At 42.4% G+C, this 16,494-nt stretch overlaps 1 protein-coding gene across 1 annotated transcript in view; it reads right to left on the bottom strand.

The window, feature by feature from the left end:
• Positions 1–2,824: 2,824 nt before the first annotated feature.
• The window catches only part of map2k6 (mitogen-activated protein kinase kinase 6), a 31,861-nt gene continuing 18,191 nt past the window's right edge, over positions 2,825–16,494 (bottom strand). Inside the window, exons 4-12 of the mRNA XM_063002770.1 lie at positions 16,070–16,183; positions 15,588–15,707; positions 14,046–14,162; positions 13,068–13,119; positions 9,587–9,714; positions 8,424–8,501; positions 7,866–8,005; positions 5,984–6,029; positions 2,825–5,802 (exon numbers count right to left, since the gene is read on the bottom strand). Coding sequence (XP_062858840.1) covers positions 5,725–5,802; positions 5,984–6,029; positions 7,866–8,005; positions 8,424–8,501; positions 9,587–9,714; positions 13,068–13,119; positions 14,046–14,162; positions 15,588–15,707; positions 16,070–16,183 — 873 coding nt within the window. The 3' untranslated portion in view covers positions 2,825–5,724. The remainder of the gene's footprint in view (positions 5,803–5,983; positions 6,030–7,865; positions 8,006–8,423; positions 8,502–9,586; positions 9,715–13,067; positions 13,120–14,045; positions 14,163–15,587; positions 15,708–16,069; positions 16,184–16,494) is intronic.

Here is a 16,494-nt window from a genome sequence, read left to right as displayed (position 1 = left end):
CCAGCTTCTAAAACCCTTAATGATCGAGCCGAGTGTGACGCCCTAGATTTTACAAGGATCTCTGTGGGTGCATATGACCCTGTCACCAGTTCACCGGTCGTCCTGACTGACGGAGAACATTTTTGGTAGGTTCTAACCCAGGGGTGGGCCACACTGGGTTGTAAAATCTGACCAACAAGCCAGGCCAGCTGATGGGTTCTTTATAAGCACTAAAATTTGACCACCTCATAAGCGCTGCAATCTGCTGGGTGATCGGTGGCGCTGGCATGGAGACAAGGAATAATGGAGATCAGAGTGCGACTCTCCATGCACGATGCAGGTCTCCATATGAGTCGGCTACTGAACATCATCAGTCAAGAGCATAGGTCAGCAGAAGTAGAGATTGGAAGGAAATGCATATAAAAAGACCAATCACCCCAATACAGGGGGTCTCTATATATTTTAAATAAGTTTATAAGTTGTGCTATTGTGTAAATTCTGTTCTATTTTTAGGGAGCAGGAGTGTCTGTTAGTGCTGTCAGTCTCAGAGTTTTCCAACAATCTTTCAGAGCTCGGAGGAGTTCTTAACGAGAGTCTTGAGTCGGATCAGCTGTGCGTCGGAGCAGCTGGACTCTGGTGCGTGGGAAAACCCTGCCTAAATTTAGCAGCTTTCTGACAGGTGGGCACAGAAACACCAGGGAGGAGCCCAGAGACGGACGCCTCCAAATTTCTACAAGCATGGTTCGAATTACAGGGGGGAAGGGGGAGGGGTAGGTTATAGGCAGGGTCTGATCGTCTTAATTAATAAATTACTACTTTGACCCTGCCAAAGCAACTTTACAGAATCCAGGACCGACAGACTGAAAACCCTGCTGAGCAAACCAAGGGCGACAGTGGCAAAGAAAAGTGACCAGAAGGAACCTTAAGAGGAACCAGACTCAGTAAGGATACTAATAATAATAATGAAGTAAACAATTGGAGTTCTTTATTATTCAGGCCAGAGTGTGATCAAGTCCGTAGTGAGGGCAGGTTTCTGTCGCATCTAGCAGGAGCTGCATTGTTAACTAAAACTTAGAAACTGGCTGATCGATAGAAAATCGAATTTACAAACTCCGAGCGATAAAGTGTGTTAAATAAGCTAGCTAGCTAGCTGCTACTTACTTGCAAAGCTGCGACCGATAATGAGAGTGAAGGCAGGGAGACGGTCCACTTCACTTCACGGTATTAATCACACTCCGTACGTTCATCGGTCGCTTTATGAGCTACGTCTACCATATAGATGCACCGTGTGGGTAAACAATTACTGACTGTGGTCCATCTGTTGCTATGTACACATCGTCAACCCACTCTACCCCAACCATTATATGCAACCCCTATAGGAGCAACACTGACTGCCTACATTTAGCATTGCAGTGACACTAATTCGGTTCGTTTAATTCTTAACGCCACGTCGGCTGCTACGGTTATTATCAGTTTAGCTGACACGTGTCTGTAATGGGTGGTGGTGAAATCCGTGCCAACCTGCCATTAAGGTCCTAGTCCATCCAACAGGTTCTTCCATTGCTGCAGGACGTCTGGAGCTCTTTCAGAGCGGCTGTCGAGTTCAGAGATAATCAGAAAAGGCGCAATGACGATTTCAAGCCGTCGTATATAAATGAACGAATGAATTAGCTTTCCCTAAAATGTCCAAAATTAAATGGTCAAATATGTAAAGTTGTGTTAACATTTCATTGACTACAAATGCGTTAGAACACGTTCATCTCGAAGACGAGTTCGTTCAGAATCAGCTAATTATCACAAATCGACTCGATTTTCTTAACTTAACTCGTACATTCCCGTAGCATCAATGCATTTGCCCGCAGAAGCTGAGCGTCTCTTCACTTCTATGGGACTGCGTCGAGTTTTTTTTTTTATGCTCCGAAACTCGCCGGTCATTGGATAAATGCCTCGATTTTGTCCCGCCCCCGGACGCTGAGCGTCTCTGGGGGTGAATGGGACTGTGGGCGGGTGTGGACGCTGAGCTTCTGCAAGATGATTGGAGGATCAGTGGAAAGGCTGAATCCCGTTTTGATTGACAGCTCGTTTGAGCGCTACACCGTCACTTCTCAAACTCAAACTCAAAAGAAGCTTTATTGGCATGACAAATAGGGACATTCGTATTGCCAAAGCAATACACTTCATTAGTCACTTAATCACTGGGAGCGTCAGTCCCATCGCGGATTTTGCGAGTGAAGTCGAAAGACAAACTGCTGTAACCCATTTCAGGCCATTTTCTTGTAAAAGGAACAGAGGGCAGAATTTATGTGTAAATAAATTGACAAATTTTATGACGTAAGCCGAAAATGAGCTTCCCCTCTTTGAAAGACCAGCAGCCGCCACTGATATATATATATATTGATCAAAATGCAGATGTGCTCATTCATACAAAACTGTCAGGAACAATATTTACAAAAAATATCAGAGATGTGATAACTCTGACTTTCAAATATTGAAGTATTGATATTTAGATTAACAGATAAATAATGTTACATGCTAAAATATATGTTTTCTACCATGGTAAATCGTCGTTAATATTTTTTCTGAGGAATCATTAACATTAACATATGATCAGGCAGTCTCTTCATATATATGAATATTTATAATAAAAAAAAAAATTATATTAATAATAATATAACTGAAGGTGAATCGTGCAACTTTATGTTATTCAGGAAGTTTGTATCAAACAAGTAGCCCTTCAGCTTACTCAGTACCCTTAAAGTAGCTCTCGGTCTCGAAAAAATTGGTGACCCCTGCTCTAGACATACAAGTCCGAACGTATCAAATAAAGCAGCACACAGCAGTCGGGTTTATTCTTCAAATTTTTATGTTTAATGTATCGTAGGTCTTTTTTTTTCTATAAAGAGGCACAAATCAGGCTTCTGAGTCACGGTGAGACTTTCAGAGAAGTGTCAGCTACGTGTGTCCAAACTGTAATACAATACTCAGCCATTCACTCTCTCGTTCACTCATACATCCACTCACTCACCCACCCATCCACTTACCTCAATCACCTCACCCCACCCAGCATTCCCACTTACACACACATTACAATGAAAAAGAAACAAAGTCAAGTTTTCAATGAGAAAATAAACAGCAGTTACAATAAATACAGAAACTGCAAAACACCTCGAGGCGGGTTAATACGTTTGTACTTACTCGTATGTGTATATAGAGGGGTATCGTAATAATAACCATAGATCATCATAACCATAACGCTAATAATAATTTCCAGTTGAATTGCAGTTGAACACAGAGCGAGAACTCTCTTGATTGGCTCAGAACAGAGGACTAAATGAAGCAAGAGACCAAAAAGATACCAAAAATTTCCCCCAGATAACCTTAATACATACAGAGGCGCGCACACGGGCACACGTACGACCACAGTTCATGAAGGGTATGTGATTCGAAACGCACCAGCCAGGATTAGCCAGATTACTAACCGGTCTGCTCATTAGGGGCCCATATACATGTTAATTACCCAGCGTACTGTACTTAAGGTATCACAGTTAGCTGGATGTTTAAACAGAGCTTTCCGATCCACACACCAAACAAAAGAACATTTACAGCTAACTGAGATATCTTAAGTGAACATTAATCAATCCTAAATTCTACACAGCCCCAGGAGATCCACATTTAGCTTAATCCAGCTCCCAACCCACTCTACGGGTGATACGAAAAGGCTTGGGGTGAGATTTTCCTAATTCGGACACCAAGAAACCCCAGATAAATGAATCTAGAATTTAATCTTAATTAGAAGGCCACTTCATTTTTTCTCATCCAGGTTTATGGCCGAATAATATAAACCAGAACTATTTAATCCGCACCCCATAGGGACCCTGGACAGGTCCGATGGATCAACATACAGGTCCGTACAAGTTAGTGTGGATAACCTAGACTGGGATTTTTCCCTACTATGGATAATTTAAGCCTGGTTTGACCAATTTGACCCCTGATACGGACTCTAACGTGGTCCGTATTTCTGCTCTCGCTTTTTTTATGAAGATGCTTAAAGGGAAGGCAGCCTGGGCATTTCCCAGTCCAGAAACATAATGTACACCAGGACTTATTGGGATCTGCACCCCATAAGGACCCTTTCTCATATTCTAGCACACCTGGACAGGTTAGATTAATCAATATACAATTCTGCACAATCTATAGGGAACCTTTTGCTCCCAACACTGTTAATTAGGTGCATAATTTAAGCCTGGTTTAACCAATATGACCACTGGCGGCTCTAACATGGTCCGTATTTCTGCTCTCGCTTCTTATGAAGATGCCTAAAGGGGTCAGAATGCTGGATGACTTTAGCCAGGCAGCCTGGGCATTGTCCAGTCCAGAAACATAATGTATACCAGGACTTATGGGGATCTGCACCCCATAAGGACCCCTTTTCCTCTTCTAGCAAACCTGGACAAGTTAGATCAATCAATATACAATTCTGTACAATCTATAGGGAACCTTTTGCTCCTAACACCGTTAATTAGATGAATAATTTAAGCCTGGTTTGACCAATATGACCACTGGCGGCTCCAATGCGGTCTGTATTTCTGCTCTCGCTTCTTATGAAGATGCCTAAAGGGGTCAGACTTTTGGCAGCCTGGGCATTGTCCAGTCCAAAAACATAATGTACGCCAGGACTTATGGGGATCTGCACCCTATAAGGATCACGTCTCATTTTCTAGCACACCTGGACAGGTTAGATTAATCAACATACAGGTCCGTACAGATTAGTGTGGATAATTTAAACTGGGATTTTTCTTCACTATGTATAGGAAACCTTCTGCTCCATAAACTGTTAATTAGCTGGATAATTTAAGCCAGGTTTAACCAATAAGACCCCCTTACGTGGCCCATATTTTTGCTTTAATTCTGGATAACTCTAGCCCTCACAGTTAGCCAGATAATAAGACAGCCAGGGCGTTTTCCAGTCCATCTGAGACCCGGAGATTTAATTATTGTGAGCTGGAAAGAGCAGAAACGTCGTCCATTTGGGGGTCTCGGCGAGACGTACTGTAGAAAACTAACTTCCCTAAATTCTAAAGTAATTAAAGTAACAAACTCGAGGTCTAATTACCGACCCTCTTCAATAAACTGACCTGAGATCAGCTTCTAAAAGCGCCACGCACCGACGCACGTCCACCTCCGAGAAAGAAAGAAGTCATTTCGCATCTATTCCAAACAAAGCCACGATATATATCCGTAATAAATTCATCATACCCTTTAATAATAATAATAATAACACGTCCCAGAAATAAGTACGCATAGCAGATCCACAAACTCAAAACGTATCATATCACAAATCTACAGATCGGTCATTCGTTGTGTAATTAAGGGACGCCAGTTTAAGATACCAGTTTAGCAGATTTTAAACATTTTAATATGGGGTGTTGAGGGGGGGAAAAAAATCATATTTGGACCGGTACACCCTCCTTTGACATGAACACCATCACTCATTCACTCACACACACACACACCCGTCCCCTGCCCATTTTCTCCTGTGTGCTCCTGGGAAATGCACCCACCCTCTTAGGTTCAGTCTCCACCCCTCACTAATTCCCCCAGCCTTTCCCTGTACTGCTGGCCCGAGCGGGCGTGGCTTACAGGTGTCAGTCTTGCAATAATCGGTGGTTGTTTGTATTTTGTTTGTTTGTTTTGTTTATGTGGAATAAGTCCTCAGCGACGTAGGGGGCAGAGCAGAAGAGGCACTCAGTCGCCCAGGACGAGCTTGACGAAGCTGGCCACGTCCGTCTCTTTGGCGTCGTGGAGGGTGAAAAAGGGGTGTTGCTGCACGGAGAAAGCAGAACAAAAGATCAAACAACACGTGATCAGGTAAACAACACAAATCAAAACTACAAGGGAAAAGGGAAACGACCCTGGCTTATCAACATGATGCTGTTAAACAAGGTGACAGTGACATCTAGTGGCCGCCGGGATGAACTGCAGCTGAGACGTGCAAAACACTCACCATTAATTCTGTGTAGTTTGGCCGCTCTTTGGAATTCTTCTTTAAGCTAAGACAAATGAAAAAGGAGAGGAAAATGTAGTTTAGAGGTTTTTAAATGTATTTTTTTTAATCTTGAAACATGTTTAAAAGCATTAAAAACACTGTTTTTGCTATGTATGTCAATGTACACTTTTTTACTCTCTACTTTAGAATAGAATATTACTAGTATCCTTTAATATATAGTCATTTTAGCTGTATACCTGTACATATTCAAACTAAATAATGTTCCACCAGGACCAGGGTGCAGATAACACAATATAAAAGTGCAGACAAAAAACTGCAATACATACCAAGACCTAAAATAAACATGACCGACCCCCAGCGACTCTAACGTGGTCCGTATTTCTGCTCTCGCTTATTAAGATGCCTGTACGGGTCAGACTGCTGGATAACTTCAGCCATCACAGTTAGCCAGATAATAAGACAACCAGGGCATTCTCCAATCCGAAAACATAATGTATACCAGGACTTCAATCTGCACCCCCCATAAGGACCCCTGGACAGGTTCGATTAATCAACATGCAGGTCCGTACAGGTTAGTGTGGATAACTTAAACTGGGATTTTCCAACCTACAGGGAACCTTGAGATTAGATGCTCATTTGCACATCCGTCAAAGTACACCTTTTACTTTCTACTTTAGAACAGAATATTACTAGTATCCTTTAAAATAGTCATTTTAGCTGTATACCTGTGCATATTTAAACTAAATACTATTCCACCAGGACCAGGGTGCAGACAACAATATAGAAGTGCAGACAAAAAACTGCACTAAATACAAATACCTACAATAAATACAATGCTCACTTTAATAATATTCTGAGCTGCTGTATTGCCTTGGTACTTGTACTTTGCACAGGACACCTTACACGGGATCCTCTATTACTACCTCTATGCACAAACTCTCATTTGCACACTTATACATACGCCTGTCTACATGTAAATGAAGCATTGCACACTTCTCCACTGGACTGATTGTATAAACTACTTTATCTAACTATGTTTTATATTTTATTTCCTAAGTAGAGCCCACTGAATCTCATTGTACTTGTACAATGACAATGAAGGTATTCGTATTATTAAGGGGTATTTTCGAGACCTAAAAAATAAACTGAGGTGTTGGCCAGTACAGGGGCACGGTCATGCTGGAACAGGAAAAGGTGTTTCCCTCATTTGGATGCATTTTATTTCCTTTATATGATTGATTTATCGCACCTGTGAGCAATCGTTGTGGCTGCAATACATGCATCTGAAAATTAGAAGCTGTGTCCGAATACTTTTGTCTATGTAGTGTATAAATTTTTATAAATCACACACACACACACGTTCTGAACATTAACTGGAGTTCCAAGATGTTTTGGTTTTGTGCTTTTTACTTATTAGTGGCTTAGTGATAGAAATATTGCAGCGCTGTCCTAAGGATTAGCACATATTCATATTTTCATTTAGCGTGCGACCCGACTGTGTCTATTAAACCCTAAATTCTGACCCAAAATGAGAAAAAAAGAGGCAAGCGACAACTGAGACATGTTTTTCTTTGAATCAATGCTACCATTGAACCACCACAAAAAGCATTTCCCACCACAACCTTGACCGGGCAGTTTAAAAGCAGCCGGACAGAAAACTGAAAACCTGGCAACCCTGTATATATATGTAATTAGTGCCGACCGCTTGAGATTGAATCACCCCAAGTGCATCTTAAAAACCAGTTTATGAGATGACGTGTGGCATTTTTCATTCATGGGAATAGTAAACAGAAGACTGATAAGGATCCATGTACATCAGCGTGTGTGTGTGTGTGTGCATGTGTGTGTGCATGTGTGTGAGAATGAGCGAGAGACCTACCACTGTGTCGTGAAGTCCACAAATTCGGGTGAGAAGCGATCGGCCGGGAGCTGTGGGGACGGTTCCTCCACGACCTGCTTCAGCTGTTGGAACGGCGTCCCCCACGAATCGTACGGGAAACGCAGGATAGCCAGCTCGATCTGAACACGACACCACGGCAACCCATTAACACACCATCACATCGATATGTAATAAACACCATAACATCACGGCGCGTGAATCGTCCTAGCAATCCTACGGCAATTCAGTTAGCAATCGCTTAGTCAAAACTGGTAACTGAGTTTAGTTTGGAAAACTCCCAGAAGGGGGCGTGTCTAAACACGGGCGAGAATTTACGTCTTTGAGACATGAAGCCTCGCACCGTCGCTGGATGTTCTAGGTTTACATTCATTCAATCGTTAAGGTAGCTGTGCTGTGTAGCTTCTATTTATTCCATCGTTCGATTTATGAGCAGTGATGGGGCTTGAACCAGCGACCTTTCGATTACTAGTCCTGTACCGTAACGTCTAGGCCACAACAAGGAGAGATCAGAATGTACAAAAAAAGGTTCAGACCCACCATGGTGATTCCTAAACTCCAGATATCAGACTTGACGTTGTAGCCTTTCTGATTGGTCTCCGGGTTTATTCTCTCGGGCTGCGAGAGGGAGAGAGAGCGAGAGAGAGAGGAGGTGAGAGGAAGAGGGCGAGAATAAAGAGCACAAAGAGAGATGAGAGAGGAGGAAGTGGGTGATGTCACGCTGGCGTGAGCAAATCTTTGCCTCGGACTACAAAGGGCTTCCCATTTCATTCACAAAGCCGCCTCGCAGGCCAGTCGCCCGCCCTGTCGCCCGCCCTGTCGCCCGCCCTGTCGCCCGCCCTGCCGCCCGCCCTGCCGCCCGCCCTGGCACTGAAAATAAAACACTTCTTTTAATTTACGGACTCATTAAAGTGTTTGTGTTTTGATTTAGACAGACAGTACAGAGCATCTTCCGACTGCCCTCGTATTTAAGGGTCACTACAGCAGATCATTCAGGTCTGAATATCTGATGTGGCACAGTTTTTACACTGGATTCCCTTCCGGACGCAACCCTCCTCATTGTATCAGGGCTTGGGACCTGCACTGAGAGTGCACCGACATGTGCAGGTCTTAAATAGAAATAGTTAAGCTGTTCAGCTATTCCCCCCTTTCATGTAAACAGGTCAAATTCGAACCCCAGATCTCAGCAGATGTGGGCTGGTGTATTTTACCATCAGATTAACACAGTCGTGGACAATTTAGTGTCTCCAATTCACCTCACCTGCACGTCTTCGGACTGTGGGAGGGAACCGGCGCTCCTTGAGGAAACCCCTGCAGACACGTGGAGAACATGCAAACTCCACACAGAAAGTACCCAGACCTCTCCACCTGGGAGTGGAACCCAGGACCTACTTGCTGTGAGGAGACGGCGCTACCCACTGAGTCACAGGCCGCCCCCTTCAACAGACACACTCGATCAAGTCTGTATGTGGACGCCCGACTGGTCAATAGCACCTCAGATTCGAACCCCAGATCTCAGTCATTTTAAGTCCCCGCTGCGCTTATATTAATGCCTGTATTGACATACAGTAGTTGCTAAAGCGCCCGAACACCAGTCAAAATCTGTACATGAATGTCGGTCATCTTCTTCATTAAGAAGTCTGAATCTACTTAACTTATATTAATAACATTAAATAAATCAATACAACGTGAAGGCTGCTTACTGCCATGTAGGGCTTGCATCCAGCATCCATGGTTTTAGCCACAGAGTCCACCAGGTAGCCACTGATCCCAAAATCACACATCTTCACCTGTCCCTGCATGTTAATCAGCACGTTGGACGGTTTGACGTCTGAACACAGAGAAACAAAGAAAGAAACCCCCTTAAAGATAATATTAATGAAAGCTTTTTAAGATGTATTTCACATTCCAAACACAATGTGTCCTCAAAGTAAAAAGGTAATTAAGCTGAGAGGTGCCCAACCAACTGTTAAAAAAAGGGATTATTTTAAATAAACGAGATGTAATTTCCTAACTGAATGAAGTCTGTTCTGTTAATAGAACTAAAGCTTTAATTAATTCTAAAAGGAAAAAGATCAAATAAAAGGAACGCGAGACACTATAAGGCACTCCGGGCGTTTCAATTCTCCACGGTTTCAGTTCGTCGAAGCACCGTTTGGGTTCGTAAAGTGGATTTAATCACATTAAGGGGAAAACAACAAGTGGTCCAAATTTAATCACAGATGCATTTTGGGGTTTTTTTTGTGTGTGAAGAAATCTGATTGGTGGAAAGAGGCTGCAACTATTGATTAGTGTAGCAGTTTATTAATCCAGTGGTTCTTAAACTGTGAACAATATGACAGAATGCTAGACAGAAAAGTCATGAAGATCTGATTTTTACCGTTTATGTAACTTAATTATGTGCAAATACTTGCATTTGTCCTCTGCTAAGTCCAATTCATTTTTGCACAGTAATTAGTTAGTTCTAATTAGGTGTTTAGTTAAGTATTTATTTATTTATTAGGATTTTAATGTCAATGTCTCTGGTTACATTCATCACATGACGGGTAACATGGACAATTCTGTATCTCCAGTTCACCTAACTTGCACGTCTTTGGACTGTGGGAGGAAACCCACACAGACACGGGGAGAACATGCAAACTCTACACAGAAAGGACCCGGACCGTCCCACCTGGGGATCGAACCCAGGACCATCTTGCTGTGAGGTGGCAGTGGTACCCACCGGGCCACCGTGCCACCCTTAAGGGGAAGAAGATTTTTGATGTGACGATGATGTGAGAGCAGCACTGCATCAGTGGCTACACGCTCAACCAATTCAGTGCGGATGGCATTAAAAAGTCGATAGGACGCTGGAAAGATGCATCGGAAAGTGACGATGTAGACAAGTGATGTCATTTGTTTTTGAAATTCTTAATAAATAGAGTAAAAAATAGCGCGGAAACTTTTTAAAGGACACTCGTAAGTAAAGTAAAAAGTATTTCAATTTCATTGTATAGTGTAACAGCTGTTTCTACTATGCACGTGACAATAAAACTCTTGAATCTTGAATGTTCGGAACTCTAATATGGGTCTCCAATGAGTTACACCTTAATCCATGTGTGCGCTGAAGCCTGGGGGTTTCAATCCCTTCAGACCCTTTAAGAAGGTTAACTACTGTGCTACACCAACTGACAGAAGTGCTATTTGTGTGTTATTGTTGTTATTATAAATGACAACAGGTTTGTGTTCTATTGTATTGCTGTCTTTGTAAATTCTGTAAATTTTGGTAATTTTATGTAAATTCTAGGTTTTTAAATTTATTGTTTATTGTTCATAACACTAGAGAGAGTATTGCACCTTAATTTTAATATACCTGGTATAATGACAATAAAGATATTCTGATTCTACACCACTATTGCAATCCGTGTGTTATTATTGAACGTATATATACAGTGTATCACAAAAGTGAGTACACCCCTCACATTTCTGCAGATATTTAAGTATATCTTTTCATGGGACAACACTGACAAAATGACACTTTGACACAATGAAAAGTAGTCTGTGTGCAGCTTATATAACAGTGTAAATTTATTTTTCCCTCAAAATAACTCAATATACAGCCATTAATGTCTAAACCACCGGCAACAAAAGTGAGTACACCCCTTAGTGAAAGTTCCTGAAGTGTCAATATTTTGTGTGGCCACCATTATTTCCCAGAACTGCCTTAACTCTCCTGGGCATGGAGTTTACCAGAGCTTCACAGGTTGCCACTGGAATGCTTTTCCACTCCTCCATGACGACATCACGGAGCTGGCGGATATTCGAGACTTTGCGCTCCTCCACCTTCCGCTTGAGGATGCCCCAAAGATGTTCTATTGGGTTTAGGTCTGGAGACATGCTTGGCCAGTCCATCACCTTTACCCTCAGCCTCTTCAATAAAGCAGTGGTCGTCTTAGAGGTGTGTTTGGGGTCATTATCATGCTGGAACACTGCCCTGCGACCCAGTTTCCGGAGGGAGGGGATCATGCTCTGCTTCAGTATTTCACAGTACATATTGGAGTTCATGTGTCCCTCAATGAAATGTAACTCCCGAACACCTGCTGCACTCATGCAGCCCCAGACCATGGCATTTCCACCACCGTGCTTGACTGTAGGCATGACACACTTATCTTTGTACTCCTCACCTGATTGCCGCCACACATGCTTGAGACCATCTGAACCAAACAAATTAATCTTGGTCTCATCAGACCATAGGACATGGTTCCAGTAATCCATGTCCTTTGTTGACATGTCTTCAGCAAACTGTTTGCGGGCTTTCTTGTGTAGAGACTTCAGAAGAGGCTTCCTTCTGGGGTGACAGCCATGCAGACCAATTTGATGTAGTGTGCGGAGTATGGTCTGAGCACTGACAGGCTGACCCCCCACCTTTTCAATCTCTGCAGCAATGCTGACAGCACTCCTGCGCCTATCTTTCAAAGACAGCAGTTGGATGTGACGCTGAGCACGTGCACTCAGCTTCTTTGGACGACCAACGCGAGGTCTGTTCTGAGTGGACCCTGCTCTTTTAAAACGCTGGATGATCTTGGCCACTGTGCTGCAGCTCAGTTTCAGGGTGTTGGCAATCTTCTTGTAGCCTTGGCCATCTTCATGTAGCGCAACAATTCGTCTTTTAAGATCCTCAGAGAGTTCTTTGCCATGAGGTGCCATGTTGGAACTTTCAGTGACCAGTATGAGAGAGTGTGAGAGCTGTACTACTAAATTGAACACACCTGCTCCCTATGCACACCTGAGACCTAGTAACACTAACAAATCACATGACATTTTGGAGGGAAAATGACAAGCAGTGCTCAATTTGGACATTTAGGGGTGTAGTCTCTTAGGGGTGTACTCACTTTTGTTGCCGGTGGTTTAGACATTAATGGCTGTATATTGAGTTATTTTGAGGGAAGAATAAATTTACACTGTTATATAAGCTGCACACAGACTACTTTTCATTGTGTCAAAGTGTCATTTTGTCAGTGTTGTACCATGAAAAGATATACTTAAATATCTGCAGAAATGTGAGGGGTGTACTCACTTTTGTGATACACTGTATATGTATGTTTATTTGCAGTCTGTTTGCCTTTGATGCAACAAAAGATAAACATTTTCCTGAACCACAGTCCCATACACACTCATCAGAGCTGCTTCGTGTGCGTCTCTCACCTCGGTGGATGACGGACAGCTTGCTGTGCAGGTGCTCCAAAGCTTTCACGATCTGCAACGGGAAACGACACGTTTTATAATCCGGTACTGCCAGGTCAGTAACGGAACGAGCGCTAAGAGGATTTACAGGAAGCAGGTTGGTTGTGTGAGCAGGAAACGTCCGATTTCTCCAGCCTGGTCTTTGTATCCAGATAGATATTTTTCATGCAGCCTAAATTAACGAATTATCTAAAAATCTGTACGCTAACTGACCACGTCGTTAATCGAGTAGTAATATCCATTCAGTCAGACATAAAAAAAAAACCTACAGGTCAAGAGCTTCCATTAATAATAATAATAATAATAATAAATGTGTGTGTGTGTGTGTGTGTGTATTTAGTACAATTTATTTCTTTTTCCACGTATCCCATCGTGTTTGGAAGCTGTGGTCAGAGCGCAGGGTCAGTCACTGTAGAGCGCACCTAGAGGGAAGGGCTCAGCCATACAAAAGCCCTTTTGACTGAATGGGCACAAATTCCCATAGACATACTTCTGATAAGTCTTGTGAGAAGCCAACAGATAACACAGAGGTCGGCAAATCCCATCTTGTTTGGAAGCTGGGGTCAGAGCGCAGGGTCAGCCAATGCCCAGTCATACATATGCACTTTTGTCCGAATGGGCAGAAATTCCCATAGACATAAATCTTGTTAGAAGCCTTCTCAGAGGAGTGGCTGTTGTTCTAGCTAAAACGATAACAGAGAGGTCACTCTAATTCTGCAAATCCCATCTTGTTTGGACGCTGGGGTCAGAGCGCAGGGTCAGCCACTGCACAGCACACATGGAGTAGCCTCCCCAGTCACCCAATTTGAACCCCAATTCGGGATGTCATAGTCAAGTAAAGTTTCCAAAATTATGTGGACTCTATAACAATAGACCTGTCTAAGATCAGCATGGTGTTCCTGAAATAACGGTCAGTTAATAATATCAGTCCGGACTCACAGAGACGGCCGTCTTGCCCAGAATATCTTCTGGGATGGTCTTGCCCTTCTCGTGGACCTGTTTGTAAAACTTATCCAGTGAGGTGTCCATGAGCTCCATACAAATCCACACGTCACCCTGGAAACAAATCAGAAAAAAAATCAGCCAATCAGGTGGATATTTAAGTCGATAACGTAAATTGTGGCAGTTTGGGGATTTCAATCATTAGATAAACAAAGCAAAGCAGAAAGAGGAGCTTCTTTCCCTCGGAACAGCGGATCATCCGTGTTCCAGCAGCTTCTGATTTGGGACAGAGCCGTATTTCGATGGTTATTAGATGACATCTGACCATCAGGACAGTTTGGCTTCGACTATAACGTACGTATCATGTGAAAGGTGTAAACGTTGCAGAAAGTGGCAGGAACGAAGTGGAAAACGCTAGCCTTGGTCTCATTTTCTCAATAAAATCAATAAACGTTTGTTAACGCCCGGCTTCCAATAAATAAATAAACGACAGGGATTACTCATAGACCATTTTCCTGGCAGAAACGTATTTTATTGATTTTATTTATTTATTTTATTTTTTGGGAAAGGGGCGGCATTCATGTTAATATGAATATGAGTTAATATGTTTATTTTATTATAATCAGAATTTATTTTATCACTCAGAATTTATTTTATTATACTCAATTTCTTTTATTATAATCAAAATTTCTTTTATCATACTCAGAATTTCTTTTATTATACTCAATTTATTTTATTATACTCAGAAATTATTTTATTATACTCACAATTTATTTTATTATACTCAATTTATTTTATTATACTCAGAAATTATTTTATTATACTCACAATTTATTTTATTATACACAACATATTTTATTATAATCAGAATTTATTTTATTATACTCAGAATTTATTTTATTGTATTTTATTATATATATTTATTTATTTTTGCAACCTATACTTTAACTGTACTGGTTCATCCTTTGTAAATATCCAAATGTATTGTGTATATATTGTTTTTCTTTTTTTCTTTTCTTTGGCGGTTGTCACACTAAATTTCATTGGACGCAAGTATTATGACAATACATGTTCTTCTTTTTAATAAAGCATAACTTTGTCATGTCCAATGCAGCATCTGACAGACATGAACAACATGATCTCACCGATTTTTTAGGGTCGGTTATAATTCTACCAGCTCAACGGTCGGCGGGGCTACTTTACAGTTGAGGGCTACTTTACCGGTAGCCTTCCAAGCTGCCTGGTCTGCTCCATTGTTACCAGAGAGGCCACAGTGTCCTTGGATCCAGTGGAATACTAGATCATAGTTCTAATTCAGTAAACTTGTTGTAAAATGGTAATAACTGTGGGACGTTCAGACTCAAGGGTTCCTTCGATGATTACATGCAGGATCTGGAGTCCGTAACAAACTGTCCGTAAACGAAGAAAACTCGAGAAAGCATAAAATCTCTGAATATTTGAAGACGGTCCCTTAACATCTGGACTACTACAATACAAATCTGATACAAAGAAATACAAAGCAGTCGATGTTCTGCGTACCTCTCTGAATAATGCACCGTAGAACGTCACCGTGAAGAAGCAGTCCACCGTTCTCATGGAAATATCCAGATCCATCAGCAGCCGCTTCTGCTCCTGACTGTTCACAGTCGCCCGGATTCTCTACACACACAAACGACAACAGTCACGACATACACGTGTTGGTCAATTCGTGTCACCGCACGGTCATAAGGATCAGACTAAAGCTAACCGGCCAGAACGACACTTTCAGCCATAACACACGCACACCATGTTTTTGGAACATGATACCCAATGAGCTTATCATCAGGTGTATGTACACCTCTGGCATGCAGCGTTTTGTCATCTCACTTAGCTTTGGTTACGCTGTTGCTAGTTAGCTTTAAAGCAAAGCTAAAGTAAGCATAGCTACAACAATGACTTTATGCTTGCGCTAACAGGCAACGAATCCATCGACAGGGTGCGACATGAAGACCCTCATTGCCTGACATCACCGCACCCCTTACCTTGACGGCCATGATGACGCCGCTGGGCACGTGCCTCATCTTGTCCACCACTCCATACGCCCCCCTGCCCAGCTCTTCGATCTGCTCCAGATCATCCGCCTTCACCTCGAAATTCTGCCCAACGCACACAAAGCACCAGGGGTTACCCAGGAATTATAGCAGCATTTCAAAATGATTCGTTCCGCATCGGTGGAACGTTCACAGGTATCAGAAAACAATACGAAGAAAGACAGGTAACAATATTCCACATTAAAACTAAAATGATTAATGATGGCAGAGATGCCTTTGTCCCTGATTTGGCTCCATGGTGGGAGGTGAAGAGCTCGTGCTTGTTCCAGCCTGCTGCTACCTGCTCCGACTGGTTCAGAGCAGAGGCCACAAAACCTGCTGTTCAGTAAACTAGGACCCTTTCAGCCCCCCTCATA

Source organism: Trichomycterus rosablanca, chromosome 10 (genome assembly GCF_030014385.1).
Source record: "Trichomycterus rosablanca isolate fTriRos1 chromosome 10, fTriRos1.hap1, whole genome shotgun sequence".
NCBI classification, from domain to species: Eukaryota; Metazoa; Chordata; class Actinopteri; order Siluriformes; family Trichomycteridae; genus Trichomycterus; species Trichomycterus rosablanca.
The sequence above is the reverse complement of the archived record's forward strand: the minus strand, read 5'-3'. Positions and strand labels throughout refer to the sequence as shown.